The sequence below is a fragment of the Cyanistes caeruleus genome, chromosome 1 (genome assembly GCF_971803275.1).
Source record: "Cyanistes caeruleus chromosome 1, bCyaCae1.hap1.1, whole genome shotgun sequence".
Lineage (NCBI taxonomy): Eukaryota > Metazoa > Chordata > Aves > Passeriformes > Paridae > Cyanistes > Cyanistes caeruleus.
Genome location: NC_141701.1, coordinates 27,407,685 through 27,426,278, shown reverse-complemented (window position 1 = coordinate 27,426,278; position 18,594 = coordinate 27,407,685). Strand labels below are relative to the sequence as shown.

At 39.3% G+C, this 18,594-nt stretch overlaps 1 protein-coding gene across 4 annotated transcripts in view; it reads left to right on the top strand.

Moving 5' to 3' along the window:
• The first annotated feature begins 8,039 nt into the window (after positions 1 to 8,039).
• The window catches only part of LOC111924779 (carbonic anhydrase 3-like), a 31,934-nt gene continuing 21,379 nt past the window's right edge, over positions 8,040 to 18,594 (top strand). The window contains exons 1-4 of one of the 4 annotated variants that reach the window (XR_015285243.1): positions 8,040 to 8,402; positions 9,644 to 9,841; positions 16,924 to 17,042; positions 17,883 to 17,975. Coding sequence is in view for 2 of the 4 variants with exons in the window: in XM_086883609.1 (XP_086739735.1) it covers positions 8,736 to 8,781; positions 9,644 to 9,841; positions 16,924 to 17,042; positions 17,883 to 17,975 (456 nt within the window). In the remaining 2 variants the exon portion in view is untranslated. Of the gene's footprint in view, positions 8,403 to 8,466; positions 8,782 to 9,643; positions 9,842 to 16,923; positions 17,043 to 17,882; positions 17,976 to 18,594 lie in introns of those variants that run through there. The other 3 variants (XR_015285249.1, XM_086883609.1, XM_086883618.1) reach the window with 3 other exon arrangements.

Here is an 18,594-nt window from a genome sequence, read left to right as displayed (position 1 = left end):
GCCTGGTGGCTCCACAGCTAAACATGGGTGATGCTCATGTGTGTGTGTGCTTGCAGAAGCAAGTACTTTCCAGGGCTTTGAAAGGAATTGAAAGGTAGCAGGCAAAACAAAGCAGTTGACAGAAATGCCTGGATGGCATTCAGAAAGTATCCAAATGAGCTCACAATTATGTGTTGTAGCTGCACTGCATTGCAAAGTGGGTAGATGGGAACACATGCTGAAATAGGCCAAGTGTTTTACCCGCATTCCAGCCAAGAGTGCCAACACATTTTTAACATTCACCTAGATAGGTTTACTTGGGCTTTTATTTCTAGCTTATCCGTGTATAAAAATTTCTACCTACAAACATGACAAAAATACCCATACTAACAAAATATACTCTTTTTTTTTTCTTGTTTCAGTATAGATTTTTGTCTATGTGGACTCTTAAATAATATAAGTGGTGGAGCAGAATGCGCCATAGCAGCCCTTTGATTTTGTAGATGAGTAGCAATAAAACCATAATAAATCCTGGCAGAAAGATATTTTATAGAGCTATCTACTCCTAGTCTGTAAGTATCAGTTCCTTGACAATAGACACTGGGGGGGGCAAATAAGGATGGTGACATAATAGCAAAAAAATTAAACTCAGTATGTTGTTTTTCTTATTTTGGCAAAGATCTCACTGTTGATAGGTTTCCATTCATGCCTACCATGTTTTCCATTGCCTGGCACAAATTTCAGTGGAGTGGAAGGCATATGACAAACTGGCTTCTTGGCTCTAACATGCCACACCAACTATGGCATGCCCAATGAAAAGCACAGTGTGAATGCCTTTTGCACAGTGCCAGGCATGCTGTGCACAACCCGCTGCAAACAATATGATGCTTTCTGCAGCTTCTTGTTTTGCTTTTTTATTTTCCACACATTCCCTAGTGAAATCGAAGGTAGATTACATTCATATTTGCACAAGACACAAAACAATAATTCCAAGACAGTTCTGTAATTTGGTGCAATTGCTCTACAATCTGGCATTGCACTGACACACAGTTAATGCAGGTATATCTTAGCCTCCTCTACTGACTGAGCAAATCTAGTGAGCTCTGCTTCTTGCCTGTGGTGCTCCAGCCCACTGTGTTTCTGACCCTTCACTGCACTTCCAATGCTTATTCAACATCTTTCTAGCAAAAACAGGCTCAAAATTGGATTCTAGAACTACTTGCACAAGTGTTGAAGGTAAAAATTATCATTCCTGCCAACCTGCTGGCTACGCTCTTGTTAGTGCAGCTCAGTGTGTACCACAGCGAGGACACACTGCTGTCTCAACTCATTTGGTGTCCACCAGGATCTCTACACCTTCTTGTGCAAAGATGCCTGCTGGCCAGTCAGCCCCAGCCCACTCTCCCCAGGTGCACTTTGCAGTGCCTTTGATGAATACTTCAGGCTCCTGTCAGCCAATTTCTTCAGCCCGTCTGGGCTCCTCTGGATAGCAGCTCATGACTTCATCCTTGAACTTGCTGAGGGTATATTTTGTGCCATTGTTCAGGTAATTCAAGTTCTGCAAGTACTAAGAAAAATTAAATTTCCTTCCAGAAAAATAATGGATACTCTGGTGGACCAAATCTTGTTCATTGTATGTGAATAAAGTCAATCTAAATTGCCATTATCTGTTTGACTTGTCTCTTTTTGATCATAGGTGTACAAAATTTCAAGGATGGGGACTCTGTATACTGGAGCATTTTACCAATGCATCAATATTTCTACAGCATGCATTTATTGACCTTTCCATTTAGTCTTGTCACTTCTCCACTCACAAACATTGTAATCTGCCTTCATTTTCTCCTCACTGTTTTATGGACTCCTAGCAACCAGCCTATTTTCTATCAGGCAAATAATTCTTGTACCACAAAGATTTTTTTACTTTTTTTCCTTCACTGTTGTTCCTTACCACTTGGCCCCCTTTCTCTTTTCTGCCTGCCCCAAGGATTTATGCCAGTCTCAGTAACCCAGGCTGGGTTCCCATTCTCCTTATGGCACATGAGAGGCTTCATATCCCTCTTCTTCCCTTTATTTCCTTCTTCTGTCTTGCTGCTTGGCCAATAAATCTCTCAGTGATTTATCAGTAAATATGCCTAATTGGGAAGATGAATAGGGAAGACATTCAGTTTATAGCTGGGCAGAACAATATTAACTGGTGTGGCCAGCTGGCTGTTTATTTGATCTGCAGAAAACTGTGGAGTTATTTAGGCTACTGGAGTGCTGTGGTGCTGCCCATTCCATCGTTATCACATTACTTCCAAGCAGAGAGAAATGTCATCAACATGATGTCATAACATTCAGCCAACTGGCTTATGTGATGCTGATCCCAACACTTTTTGAAATATGCCACAGTTCTGACGTTGGATCTTTCTATTAAGGTTAGTTTTAGGCAAGCTTATATATATCCCAGGTACTAAAGTGCCTCCCATTTGTCAGCATTATTCTATTGCATATGCATATTTTTCAGGTTGAATAGCACACCTGCTGTAGCACTGTGACTGACCACCAGTTCAGTACAAACTAACAACACTGGGATTTTATTTCAGTTGGTTGCTTTTCACGTATAGATGCAAGACAAAAATGTCACTTTCTGAGTACACCCTTTTGAAAAGTGGTGTTCCGTTCACTTTCCTAAGAGACCATGTCATTGCTAGCAGCAATATTCCACTGTGTTGACTCATAATAACGAAATGACAAATGTCTGTTTAGTATTTTTTTAAGCCAAACGCTCTTCTGGCTGTGATAATTTTCAAGTTTTTGTGTGTTTTATTCAATAAAGGTGAAACAATTGAACTATTTCTTCATCTTCCTTTCTTCAAGTAAAACTATAGATAACTTTGCTTGCCTCCTTTAGAAGCAGCTGATAGCCATTCTTTTGAAGCGCACTTCGTTCATTTCTCCTGGTGATATATTAAGTATGACTTTATTGCTCTCTCCTGGTGATCCACAAAATATTCAGAGGACTTTCAAATTCCCTCTACTTAAGCTGTTATGTATATTAATCACAATACTTAACATTTAAGGGCTCTGGATGCAATCTCTGAAGAGTGTGAAATACCTGCTGTACCCTCATTAATTGCAATTTGGGAACCACAGATAGGTGGGATATTTGCCACAGATCTCTTCTCTGTTCCTTCCAGTCTGTGCTGCATTTTGTAAATACTATATTAAAAGTTTATTTTTGAGGGTTAAACATCTGTAAAAGTGTGAGCTGGCATTCTCCATTTCTTGCAGAAAATAACTAGAGAGGCAAGCATGACCTTAGTAAGCACAGACTTTTGGCAAAGGTTCAGCTCCTGAGATCAGTGCTTTTCCACTGCCTTGTTCTCCCTTGTACAAACAGTGTAGAATAAGGAGGAAGAGGCAAAGAAAAAGATAAAAAAATATATTATCTGGGAGAGAATGCTTGAATTAATGACACAGTTTGTATCACTGTTTTTATGAGTAAGTCAAAACTGGAGTTGGGGTATGCTATGTAAGTGACAGCATGTGATGAAAAATAGGTCTGATCTTACTTGCAATTGCTATTGTTCCTACTGGTAATGGAAAAAGAAAATTTTTTGTTGTTTCAATAGTGGACTTTCTCAATCACTGTATTTCTTTCTTCATTTAGTTATAAATTAAAAAAAAATGCAAGGACCAAGATTCTTTGGATGAGAATCCTGTAATAGAGGAGATGATTCTTCCAAGACCTCATAACAGAAGTTACAAAAGTACCACAGAACTTTTCTAAACTTTACTCTTTAGTTATGCAAGAAGTTTGTTGGTATTCATTAACTTCTATGGTTACACATTAAAAATCTTTTCACTGACTCTATAACTTGACCCTCTGTGTGGCTGGCTTGTGCCAGAGAGTTGTCTCTATTTTCTCATTTTCTCAGCAAAATGACAGTATGTGCAATTTTTGTAGATAGAGATAACAGCGTCATAGTTGCTGAGATATCTGGGAGATACAGAGATAACCTGAAAGAATAATTTTACCTTTATAATCAAAACAAAATTTATAAATGCTGATCTGATGAGTTTTGGAATTAAACGTATCTAAATCCAGGAATGATGACACAATTACACTACAGAGAAATACAGTCATTCTTAGATTGATGAATGTATCAATCTGATTTGAATGTACAGCCTTTTATTAAAGCATATTTGTCTATGCCCTGTACCTAAATTCAGAATAAGCTTCAAACATTTCTCCATCCTCACTGACAAATCCCTAGTTTTAAAGGTGATTAGTATTATGTGGAAAAATACCTATCTGAAGTGTAAAGTCCGAGCATATGTCTGAGAAGTAAATATAACTGCCCAGCCTAAATCTCCTGGCCAACTATGTGCCTTTGCCTCTTTGAACAGGAATTATCCTTGTACTCGGTCAAAACGAGACTACGGGCTCTTGTATTAATGATCTTTTGGCTGATGCATCCGAAAGGAGAAGTGAATAATGAAGGATGGAAACGATATATAGAGGTGATAGTCTGCTAATCATTCAAGGACCTTGCACTAATTCCTGGTCCCTTGAGCAAAGCCTAAATAAAGTCATTTGGGAGGAATCGCTATGTCAGGATTGCTAGAAATAGCAACCTCCTCCACTCTCTGGAAGTGAGTTATGAAACACGAGCAAACACAACCTCTTCATCTATTTCTGGAAGTAATTTTCGTATCTTTGTCCCCAGCACCATCAGTAGTATCAAGGCTTTGGCTGATGGATCCTCACAATTGCAGATCTACCCTCCCACCATGTTCCTCAGAGTTTTTGGTTTGCTGACACCAAAGCAGCTTTTGTGAGCACTTCTCCATGACATGTAAGGAAAGGGGATTCGTGCTGCACTTTCTGTCCTAGGACTTTGCCTCTCACTAGCTATACTGCAGAACTATTTAAGTTCTGATATATTTCAGCCCTTCTATAAAGGACGGTAAGGTGCAGGATCTGGACCATAATCTTCAAGTGCTGAGGTTCATCTTACATCAAAACTATTTCATGGAATATTTAAAGGCATTTGAACCATAAACATCTTCCAATAAGGCCATGCTATAGTGAACATGGTCAGAGAAAGAGCAAGACCTGGAGCATTTTAGACTGGGAAGCAGGACTGCAGTTTAAGTTTATAAAGATTGTGGGTTTCTCTTCTTTATGTGTGTTTGGATCTTAAGACTTTTATCACATCCTTACTACCGAAGATTGAGAATAAATGGTTTATATAAGCTTTAGAAAATTATCCTGGTAAAACTTAATCATCTGTTTAATACTGGACTAGTCCTTTTAATTCTGACTTACACTTCAATGCAAATTAATATAAACTATACCTAAGTGAAGAGGAGTGACCAAATGGTGGGATTTTCACAGCAGACATGCAGACTTTGCTTTTATGAAGTGATGACATCATCCTTACTCAGTGCCAGAGCACACATAAGGAGATTGATCCACACTTAAACAGAGACATTTCAGCACATATGCCATCTGGGTAATGCTTGCAGCAACACCATAATGGCAAACTAACTAGAAACTTCATAGGAATCTATGTATTGAATTTGTGTGTTTATTTTTTCATGGATAGATGCTGTCTGGTGAATTTTAATCTCACTTCCTGAATGCTCTTCATTTCTGAACTCAATGACTATCCTTTAAATCACTTTAGAATTAGAGACCAAGCCTGTCTTACCAGTTTGTTGTTTTTTTGTTTTGTTTTTTTTATAAATCTAACTTTAATATTATCTAAAGCAGCAGATTTATTAGTTACAACACAGAGAGGGGACCCACCAAATTTTGACCGGTGGCCTGCCCTGAAGTAACTGTGTCTCATCAAGATTTAAGAACTACAAAACTTGTTGGAAGTCAGGGTTCTAAGGATTTTTGTGCATGGGGTGAATTATCAAGAATTGTGGAATGCTACTTCTAACTCCCTCATTAGTCTGCTTTGTAACCATGAACTATTCCCAGTGTTCCTGACAACTGAGCTGCTTCCTTTCTCTTTTCAGACCACCTCTGCTTGAAACCAAATTCAGTCTCAAACATTGTCTTCTATGCCACCTGTGCATTTTCATAAAACACTTCTCTTGTACAGACCATGGTCAGTAATGGTCTGACCAAAGACCATTAACAAAGTAACACCAAAGACTTTTAAAGGCTTTCTTTTTATTGGCAGAGAAGAATAGTGTTTTTTAAGGGATTCTACGCAGGTCTTTTCTGAGAATGAAGCGAGTGAGTATTTGATCTGGAGAGAGATTCTGATGGACACAGGATTCTCAGGCTTGGGGAAAGGAGTAAAATCTAGAGGGAAGGGCTAAGAACACTGTTTTAAATAAGGAAGAAAATCAAAGTAGAAGTCAGAAGAAAGCCTCCTGTCTTACTTGGTCCTCTTGAGACCCTCCAGTCCTAGAGAAAAAGAGCTCAGTGAAAGAAGATATATGAAAGACATTTGTTTTTCCTCAGAAATAACTTATTTATTTGAAGATCTGAATTAAAGTGTCTAATGTTAAAATGTTTTCTTCGAATGCTTCTTCTTTCCACAGTTGTTTTTAGGTTATCTAAATGTCAAAGACTTCCAAACAAACACCAGCTCTGAAAAACTGCTGTGCCTGAGAGCCCACAACAGAAATTTCAGTATCTAAAAATTTGAGTCTTCCTACCCAGGCTGTAAACTACAACCTCAAATCTGTCCATTAAAGTCAGTTTAAAAGACACTGTACTTTTATGTCACATGCTCTCAATCTGGAGATTTGTCTGGGGGTCATGGCAGTGAGAAGATGCTCAGAAATCAATGTGAAAACTGAGGAAGAGGTGGAAAATAGTATGTGTTCTGTCAGACATAAATACAAAGCTCCTGTGTACCTCATTCATGTCTCCACTTTTACTATTGCAAAGTCACTGGAATACCTTGGGTCATTCCAAACCTTCATCTGTTATCTTGCCTCAAATTGTTCACAGCAAAGTTATATGTAATTCTTCATTGGCTATCAGTTCTCTTTAGCTTCAGTAACTCATACAATCTGTTGGTGTTTACCTCTCTGATGGAGTGTATAGAAATAAAGCTGTCACCCTCTTACCATTTGTTTGCTATGCAAGCTTCTGTTTGCTATACTAAGCTTTTATAGTCTCCTCTTATAAAAGAGGCTCTTTAATGGCCTTGTCTCCCCTGCACCTGTTGCAATTCATCGTAATTCAGCTTCATTAAGCCAACAGACCTGTCTCAGAGGTCATACCAGGGTCTCTTTAGCTCCAGCGACATGTCCTTGGTTTATTCCTGGGTTTTTCTGTGAGCAGCTCCTGCCTGGTAATGCTTATTCACATGTTATCACCAACAGACCCACTCTTCTTCCTTCTCTTTCACTTCCTCTTGATATCAGAAAAAAAAATCTGTGAGCCAGGGTTATGATTCAAGACCACTGTGTAGCATTGCAGCTACTAAATTTCACCCACTGTAGTTTACACAACATTCAGGGATACTGAGTTTTTTTCTGCACGATGACTCCACACTTCCATCCTGTGCCATTTCCATTTTCCTTCAACCAACTTGTACTTTTTTCCCTCACTTCATTACTAGCAAGTAAAATAAACTCACTCTTTATACAGAAAGTCTTCTAAAATTTAAATCACAGTAATTCATCTTTCAATCCAGTGTTTTGTCTTCTACTTAGCCCCTCATCCATTCTTACACCATTGGTGCTAATCTCTGTCTTCTCTATCTAATCTGGCAACTCCCTGTGTGTCAGAATAACAAATATTTTTAGAAGTCATTTGATTTCTGTGTGTCACGTATGGAACACATGTTAGCAAGTATGCTTACAATTTTAAGTGCAATCTGATGCATAACACCATGCTAAATGAAAGGAGAATTAGAGCTGAAGCAAAACAAACAAATCCTTTCCTTAATTTGATAATAACGATTTTATCTGGAGCTGGCAGGAACTGGATCTTCAACTAGTTTAATGATTCCCACTTACCAAGAAACCCTGCAGTGGAGGAAGCAGCACCTTTTTAAAGGGTGGAGCAAATAACGCCACTGAATTTTTGCAGGGAAGCTGTTTATGAAGGCAACGAGAGACGGCACAGCAGGGAGCAGCGCTGGAACCCAGGCGAACACAGGGGAATTTCGTGGGGAAGGGTGTGAACCTGTGACAGCCATTTACAAGCAAACGCTGTTGGACTCATCCCCTGCCCCCCTGCCGCTCCCTGGCTCCGCGCACCCAGGGGCAAACACGGCTCCAGCGGCTCCCCGGGGGGACAGCCGGCCTCTCCCGGCCGGACAGGCCTCAGGCCAAGGCGGCTTCCTGCAAACAGCCGTGAAACGCCACGCCAGCCTGCCTGCGACCCGCACATTTCACTTCAGCAGCCAGCCAGGCTAAAGCTTCCCGGCTGATCTGGTTGCGAGTCCGCGCATGGATGCGTACATATCTCACTGGGATTTGAAAACTATTCCTACATTGCCTGTGCCTAGTGCTGGCCGTTCGTGCTCTTCTCTATTCCCATCTCTTGGGCTCCGGGGCAGGCGGTGGCAGCCCCTTCCCCTCGCTGGGCGGTCCCGGCCCTGTCCCGGGCCGGCTCCTTTGCCGCATTCCCGGGCCAGCGGCAGCCGGGCGGGCGGCGCGGCTCCCCCCGCCCCCGCCCCGGGGCCCTCCCGGCCCTCGGGCGGCGGGGACGGGCATGGATTTGGCGGGAGTCTATAAAAAGCCGCCGTGAGACGAGGCCGCTGTCCTGCCAGAGCCGCCGGCACCTCACCATGATCAACCCCAACTACTACCCCTGGGGCTACGACAGCGACAACGGTGAGCGGCCCGCTCCTCCCGGCACCGAAAGCCGGGGGAAGCGGGGGCCCCGCTTCCCGAGGGAGCGTGGCGGGGGATGCGGGCTCCGGGCGGGCCCGGGGCTCTGCAGGTGGCGGGGCCGAGGCCGCTCGGTTGTCGCTCGCAGGCGCGGAAGAGGCGAAGCTGGTGGAAGGAGAGGTCAATGGCAGGGGGTCTTTAAGTTAAATAAAGTCAGTTTTCCTACTGTTAATGCAAATTAAAATTGGACGTAGTAAAATCCGGCTTTAGGCTAGCCCTGATGCGGGAAGAGCAGTGCTGGGCTGCAGGCCCCGCCTGCCTGGAGAGGTTGGGGTATTGGTGATCTCTTGTTCTGCACTCTCCCCTGCTGCAGGAAGAGCAGCTCAGCATTGGTCAGGCTTTTCCCACATTAACTCCTCGGTAAAACCATAATGGTAATTAATTCCATGCTTCACGTTCTTGACATGTCCAGAGAAAAGTGACCTTTTCTCCTTGCATATGGCTACATGGTGCCACATTTGAATCATTTGTGTATATCATGTCTCTAGCCACTGCTGGACTTGGAGTATACACCTCTAGTTTTCTTCCTTGGCATATTATCAGTCTCCTAGTAGTTAGTCATGAGGTTGGTGTAAGAGTTTAGGTTCAGTTGAAGGACTTGAAGTATCCAGTATTTCAGCTAGAAATCAATCTGGTTGCCTTTTATACAGTGAAAGTCTTGATAGGGCATGGATAACAACTAGGTAATTACTTATTAATACACTTAAATGATGTTCTGTACTTAAGCAAAGCCAAGCTTGGATTAATTGTAACAAGTATATCTCTCTGGAAAAGATTTTTATGATACTTCTCTACTTTTTTGTAGGACCAGATCAGTGGCACAAAAATTACCCTTTTGCAAAAGGACGCCATCAGTCACCAATTGAAATCAATAACAAAGAGGTGCATTATGATAGTTCTTTACTACCATGGTTTGCTAGTTACGATCCCGGTGCAGCTAAGACCATCCTCAATAATGGGAAAACCTGCAGAGTTGTATTTGATGATTCATTCGATAGATCAGGTCGGTTTTGTTTTCATCTGTCATTATATGTAAGTGGCTGTTCCTTAATTTGCATGGAAGAGCCTGCTCTGAATGTTCAGGCTGTCAGAAGGGTTCTGTGTATTGCCTGTGTGTGACGTACAGGTTTCTCTGACCAGGTACCCTGTGCTACTGGTGGGGAGCTTCTGGGACTCCTTTCAAAATTGATCAGTAAAATCCTAGGGAATGGAGAGAACCATAAAGAAACTTGGTACAAGGTGAAATAAGGTGTAAGATAAATTTCTGGGGCTGCAAAGTGTCATTGCAATTGTGCTGCTTTCCAGGACAAAGGAGGCCCAAGCTTTATCTGTGAGAGCTGAATTCCATTTTACCTATCTGAGATGCCCAGCAGAACATCTTAAGTTACAGTATTTAAGAACTCTATCCATGTAGTTTGTGATAAATGAAGTGACGAGCTAGGTGTTGCTACAACGTCACAGTATTTAATCAGTTAAAACTCTTCCTGGCATTCATGAGGTTTTATCTTAATGAAGATTATAGGGCTGATAACTTCAGTTGTGTCATATAACATTTGATATATTTTATCCACTTGCAGCTATGAGAGCATACAGTGTACAGACTTATTTCTTATCTGCATTAAAACTTCCACTTTCTGTATAGCTAGGACTGACAGCTGTAGTTCTTAGGAGAAATTTTACTAATAGATTGTTTAATGTTAAGTATATATGGACATGGATTTGATTTAATGGATTTTTAACTAATTACTTGGGTTTCATGAAACTGAGGATCAAAATGTTTGTAAGCTGGACTAGTTAATATACTATTAAAACTTTCAATTACTATGCAGTCAAGAGTTTTTGTAACTTTTCTAGCAAAGTGGGAATTTTCAATGTTATTTGAAGAAAAATATTATTGTCAGATAAAATGATACAAGTAAAGAAATGTAGCTGTGGCACATGAGAGCTCCATGACTATTATCATATTTTTACCATCTGTTGTGTTTGTTAGAACAGCATCAGATATACCAGTGGTTGTATCTCCTGCATGAAAATAAAAGTGCAATTATTGTTAAAATAACTCAAATTTTCAATGGGAGGCAGTATCCAGGCAGAGTAACCTACAGCATGGATGCAACACTCACAATAAAGAGCAGAAAGTTTCAGAATGTTCTGAAAATTCTTTCAGATGAGCTGCTCAGTAATGGTTGTTTTGATCTCAGAAATAAAAAGCAACTCACTGCAAAAAAAAAAAAAGTAGGTGTCTATCTCAACTCTTTGAAGTCAAGAAACATTCAGTGTTTGTTGTTATGTTTCCTTTGTTATACCATTGCCTGCAGAGTCTGTGGGTGGTGTTCTTTCTCTAATATAATGCTAATTGCAGGACGAATTCCACTGTGCATACTCCTACTGGCTTGAGCACATATTCAGTTTTTTAGGATATGTGCAATAGCTTATTTTTTATGGAAAAGAACCTCCATCTGCACAAAACATACGTAGGCAATAGCGATCATATAGGAATGAAACTTTTATTCCTTTGGAACATTCATTCTCTCTGTGTATGTGTCTGTCACTCTGTCTATCTGAATTATTTCTGAGTTAACCAGAAAACTAATGGCTTCATTTATTTTCCTGACTTCTTCCAGTTATAGTGGTCATACCCATATCTGTACTTCTGTCTAGATTTTCATTAGTTTGGATAAAATAGATTGCTGACTAAGTTGCCAAGGTGAGTGATAAAATTAATTACTTTGGATGCCTCCAAGTTTTACATCCATTGTCTATCCTGCCAAAAACACTTGGAGTATTCACAGCTGGGGACAGTTTCTTAAATTCAGACAATTAGAGTGTCATCCAATGTAACTCAGGTATTAAGTTGAAAAAGGCCTTATTACTTTTATGTTTGGGGTTAGAGTAGTGGGAAGGAATTTGAGAATTTATTTCCAGCTATTTATAAAGTCTGAACTTTGAGAATCTCCTACAAAATTGAAAGCTTTGCTGACTTTGCTGACAGATAAAGTTGCTGTAGGAGCAGTACCATGTCTTTGCTGCTTATCCATATAAGTTAATGGATTCTTGTGGACAGTTTCCTGTCTTACTGTAAAGATGTAGATGGACTTATGCACTGTAAAATGATTGCAGGTGGGGTCTGGAGCCTGAAAATTGAGGAGAGAACTAGGAGCTGAAGTCAAACCTTCTAGGTGGCTGGGCCCAGTAGAACACACCAGAACTTGGGTACTTTGACAGCCTACCACTGCTATGTTTTTTTGGCCTGATTGGCAATTCAGATACTCTTGTAGATCCAGCAGTGACCCGGTTTTGGTTTGAATTCGGGTGGAATCTTATTTCCACTATCAGAATCCACTTCTTTCTAAAATTAAAACAATATTCATATCAGAGAAGTGTCCTGAGAGCTTCTAACTGGTGGGACTATTGTCATTATGCTTTTTTATATATATACTTATTATATAGATATAAAAATATCTATATAATAAATACATATTTATAATATAATATATATTACATAAGTATAATATTTATTTATATTATATATTTATTACATAGATATAACAAATTAATTATTATAATTATATAATATATAATTATACAATAATTATTATAGTTGATGACTCTTTGGCTTTTGTTGTAATAGCTTGGTTAGATGGTTACACTAAAGTGTTGGATTGAGATACAGTAAAGATCCAAAAGTCTGGTAATGGAACCCAGACAGAGCAGCTGAGGAGAGATACACTAAGGCTGTGTCACATGGATACCTTCCTTCATCTTCCCTCTTTGTTGTTTTTGTTGGCACTTCCTATGGACATTCATCAAACAAACAGATTCCTACTTCTTTTTTTACTGGCTTTCGGATGGATGACATTTAAGGGCTTGGAGTACCTCAGTGCAGGCACACATTCATACAGGGTTACCGTGATGCTGTTTTCAGAATCTTTTCCTGTCAAAGAAACATGTGGCTTTGAAAATGGATCATGAAAAAAAATAAAAATAAAAAATTAGAGACAGTTACTGTAAGAAGTTGGAGCTTATTGCTAATCAGCTCTTTTAGCATGATTAGTGCTTGTGGCCAGCATTTCCTCAAATACCCCTTTGTGGGAAATCTCATTCATTTTTGCAAATTAAATTTTGATTATCAACTTCTGGTAAATAAAACATTCATTTGTTCAGCAGTTATTATAGACTGAGGACAAACCCCAGTAACTTCAATTAAACCAGGGGAAGTCTGTCCATAGACATTCCAGTTTTGGTTGCTTCCTACAAAAGATTACTTAACATTTTGTCTGCTGAATTTCCACTGAAGAAAACCAATAGCTGTTACAAGAATAGCCCCACTAAATCCCAGTAGTTTCATAGTTGTGGTACCACTCAATGGCTGTACTGCATAAGGCAAAAGGCAGGAAAGTTAAATTCTTCCTTAAGTGTAACAACATATCTGTCATTTCTCGTGTCTGCATGAAGGTATTGAGAGCTCCTGTACTTGGGTACAGAGAATTTAGGATTTGAACTTCTGTTAACTTCAAATTTCCATTGTTAGAATTAAAAGTGCTTTACTTTTAATTCTAGTCAAGGGCCTGCTGAAGCTACAGGTACACAGAGAACTGTCAGTTTTCTGTCCCTGGAAGTGGGGCAGCCACCTATTCAGCCCTACACAGATCACAAAGATGATTTGGGAGTTCACTGATGAACAAACAGGCTGTGATCCAGGGGCACAAAACTGGCAAAAGTGTTACAGTGTAGGTGAGGGTGGGTGGCAGGCCAACAGATTTCTGTCTGAGCCCTCTTTTTCCCAGTCTATCCCTAGAAGAGTACAAGGTGCAAATAGAAACAAAAGTAATCCTGCTGCATATCTATTCAGTGTTTGCTTAAAGGAAATTTCAGTGAGAATTTAAATCTGAGTTCCAAAAGCTTTTAGGAAATACATTTTACTCTGCAGTTAGCTAGATGGTTTCACTATAGAGATCCTCTTCTGAGCAGAGGCTTTTTTATGGCTTATAAAATGTGGCAGTGATGTGAAACACCTGTGGGTTCTGTACTGCACTGTTAGATTCTATTATGAAGCAGCATAACAAAGATAATGTGTTTTTTCAATTGTCAAACAGTAGTACATTACTAATTTAATTTCATTGTGGTTTACCAGTTAATTTTATGGATTTGGCAGGATGCAAGATCATAAATCTTACTAGAACAGTCATTTCTCTCATGTTTATAAACACAGTTCATCTCAGGAGTCTGTATTGCTCTCTGTTGGTTTTTCCACCTGGCTTTCATGGTATGCCTTTACAACACACAGGGAAGGCATTTGTATAAGATAACTTTGCCAGTTTTACTTTAGTGAGAGCAAATGACAATTGAGTCTAGCACAGGTTAACAACCAGACCCCTACAGAAGCTGCTCAGCAGGTGGATGCACATATTTGAAAACCTGCTTGTCACTTTTCTGTTGTCAAGGGCACCCAGCTAGCTAAAGTGACTGGAGCAGCCATCTCCTCTCACCTGCATGACGCCTTCATTTGGCTGTGTCATAGAGTGGGAGACGAGGTTTTCTTGCCTTAGTTACATCCTTCCGTGCAACACTTGCCCTAGTGATTACTTAGAAAGTGAAGAAAGCCCATTCTTTTATTAGCTTGTTTTGTCTCATGCTGCTCAGCTGATGATGGATCAAATAAAAGGTGAGCTTTTTTCCAGACCAGATGTCCTTGTGTGTGCCCATGCAGGATTGTTCCATAATAGATCATTCTTCAGTGTGGATGTGTGGGGGGCACAGAATTTAGGCAAGAGAGACATGGTGTTTTTATATCTGGTGCTCATGCAGGATTGTTCCATAATAGATCATTCTTCAGTGTGGATGTGTGGGGGGCACAGAATTTAGGCAAGAGAGACATGGCGTTTTTATATCTGGTATCAGGCACTGCTGGGTCATTGAGGGTGATGTGCAAACCCATTTAGAGTCAGTCAATAAGCAATGGGATGAGAGTTTGCAGCAATAAGGCACCAAAAAAGGAGTGAATACTTTTCTCCCCTGTCTTCCTCAGCTGGTTTGTATATTCTTGCACCTGGGCCACATTACTTTAATGAAAGCAAGTTTAAGGGAGTTACATTTTGGTAATTCTGTTGTGACTTGCAGATATTTAAGGTGAACAATTCCTGTGTAGTAATTGTCAGAAAAATGCCCTGTTACATGCAGTTAATATATACTAACATTGCTGAAAAAGAAAGTCAAGATACCATATATCTTCTTTTATATTCTTTTTCTGTTTTATGTTTGTGCATTTTTATTTTTTTTAGTATTGAAAACAAAAGCCCAAGAGGATAAAGATATGTTTAGAATTTAAGTTCCAAAGCACATGCTTAAAAAGAACCCTCTTACTAATTTTGAGCTATGCAGACATAGTGTGGGATTTTTAATGTTTTAAATATTGGAGAACTTCATTCTCGTAATCGTTTTGTTTACTTTTTCCCTTTTTAATGTGCAGGAAAATTTCATTTACTTACACTGTCATTTTATGTATTTATATGTTCAATACTACACACTTGTAATTAAAAGAAAGGAAATGCCTCATTTTCCTTCAGGAGATGTTGTTTGCATCATTTTTTCTGCCTAAAGTGTGCTAGGCAGAAATTACTGTCTATTTATAGATGAGTTAAGCTGGAATGTGTTGGCATGAGATTATGCAGAGCTTCACCTAATGCCCAGTCAAAAATGTCTGCTGATGGCCCATCAGTGGAAATAATGACATATTTTTACCTTAAAGAGGATTATTTGGCCTTACAGATCTATTTTAATGGAGAATTGATGGCCTTGTCAGCTACTACTCTTAGCCTGATTGTGTTCACCACAGTTCTGAATGTCTGGGGGAAGAAGTAAAAGGAATTTGTTGAGAATAGCAGCTTGCTCAACTCTTAGTGCTGTATTTCTTGAGATGATAATGGATTTCATCATTTTCAGATTGAAGGATATTTTTCTCTGGAATATAGAGACCTGTTCTTGAGAGCTGCTGAATGTTTTATAGGAATGCTATAACTTCTATTCTCAAAAAAACTGAATGAGAGTTGAGCATTTTTTAGTATTTGGTGAATGTAAAGATGTTCTTTTTATTTTATTAATCCTTTCAAATAGACCACCTTCGTTTACAATATTATTTAAAAATGGTGACATTACTAGAATAGTAGATACCATTTATCACAGGCTGAAATTTTGTTTAGAAAATAGCTTGCACTCTCAGTGATTGCTTTTCTGATTTATTTGCTGCTTTCTTTCTCTTATTCCATAACTGGAGGGAGCAGCCATTAGTGCAGAAGCAGCATCAGTAATTTCACAACCTTTTAAAGAAATAAGTCATAGCCTGCAGTAAGATACACAATTTTGTAGTGTTTTGTGGGAATTTGTTTATCATCTAGCACTTAGTAGTTGATCTTAATTGTGGTTATGTTTGCTTACTTTCACATCAGCAAATCCCTGAATTGAATCTAGGGGAGATTAAGATATCTAAATTTAGGTGTCTTATTGTGGGATTTTAAAAGTTGATGTGTTATATCTAGACTGCCATTCAAGGTAACGGAGTTGGAGTTCTAGGAGTCCAGAGAATACACTGTCTGTTGAGTGTCTGCTTTAAGGCAAGAATAATTACTCTAGAGGCTTGACTGTTCTGATTAGGGGTTAATTCAGTTACCCAAACACAGGCATCCCATGTAATGTTTGATAACCTAGTTTACTTCCCCTTGCTTCCAGATATTGGTTTAGAATGTACAGATCCTCCACAGATCCTGGACCACATCTCTCAGTCCTGTCCAGATGTCTGTGGACTATTCCAGAAGTGCACATTTATGCACATTTATGCAGCTGAATTAAATCAGTGATCTCCAGTGACCGTAGTGGAAGCCTAGACACAAAAGTTCTCCTCTGCCTATAGGTGCTTATAGCTGGTGATTGCCTGACATTTGGCTGAAATCAGTGCAGATTTTCAGAACACAGGGCATCTGTGCAGCAAATATGTAAATACACGTGTAAATATTGTAGATACGTATGTATTTAATTTGAAAGAATTGGGAGATCGTTGAGTCTGATGCTGTTGCAGATTGTCAATTGCAGTGCTGAGAGGTGGGCCACTTCCAGGGGTCTACAGGCTGCGGCAGCTGCACTTCCACTGGGGCTCCTCTGACGACCACGGCTCCGAGCATGTTGTGAATGGAGTGAGGTATGCAGGAGAGGTAAGACTCACCACTACTTGCTTTAAAACAGGTTGTAAAATAAAATTTGCTGCTATTGTTCTGGTGGGATAAAATTAGTCATTTCTCTGTTTTTCAGGGAGTTCTTTTTATTTATTTATCTGTGCCTTTTTATTCTTGGTTCCATCGATTCCTATAAACATGAGTCAGGTTGAAGTCATTCTCACAGCAGGAGAAACGAAAAATTCTGTGTGAAACAAAGGTTTCCATGTACTCAAACCAGTGTGGTGTGAAACAGCACAGCAAGACTGAATTACTCAGAAGCAATCCAAACTTACTAAAACAGTATTCTGAAAATATAGAATGATGGTAGAAGTACAAAATTGCAGTGATAAAAATCAGGGGGGAAGAATGAATTACCTTGGTTCTTCAACACTTTAGGATTGTAATGAAAATGAAAAATGTAGACTTATAATATACATGAAGGGCATTCATATGGATTCTTTGACAGAATTGCTGTAATTTGAATGTCAAATGGAAATGAATCACACATATGTAGATGATGTCTGAGCTGCATGTTCTACCTGCTTACGTAAGCAACTTTTCTTCAGCTTTAAATGAGATTCCTGTTAATTTTTTTCAATTTATTTTTCAGATATTTATAGTTTATTTTAAAGCAAATATGACTATAATTAATAATGTATGATAGATATAAATGATATAGGACTTTGCAGTCCTTTTTTTTTTTCTCCTTTTTGGAAGGTCTCAATATCATTCCTTGTTGCCTCAACTCACACAATTATGTTAAGAACTGTAAATTCAGCCTCTGATGGCTTGCTGTTGAATAATGGGGTTCTTTTACACATTTTCCTTTGTTTCAAGCTACATTTGTTACACTGGAATCCCAAATACAGTAATTACCTTGATGCTAAGAGAAGAACTGATGGGATAGCTGTTTTGGCCATATTTTTGCAAGTAAGTAGAAGCATGCAACCCTTCTTTGCATTGATGCTATGGAATTTCTATTCTTAGAGGGTTAAAAAAAAGCAGAACCCTCTGGATATATTTTCTAGGGATCCTACCACATTGAAGGGGTTGACTTTCAGTAATGTATCCTTTTCAAGTTACAGAGCATGAGTCATATTATCTCAAGTGGTATCCAGAACTATACACACTTGTCCCTGCAGCTATTGTGTCACTATGTGGCTCATGGAATGGGGACACATGTCAGAAATGGCCCTCTGACCAACAGCAGTCAGCTGTCTTTTTTGCTAACTGGGGACAGATTTCAAGGACATGTATCTCTTCTGGGTTTTTCATGAACTTTCTCTCAAACAGAACTATCTCACAGGCAATACATATTATTCATCCTTTTTTAAAAATCATTTTAGGGGCATTCACCCTAAGCCTGAAATATTAGCTGTTGCTCTGTCTTGTTTAATTCACATCCACTAGAGACAGCACTAGAGATAGAAAGCTGGATGTCTCTTTTGAGATCAGGAATTGCAAACAATATATCTGACCATGAAATCTGTGTTGTGAAATTACCTGTTATGCTAAAATTTCTGTACTGATACAGTTTCCTCCTTTGCAT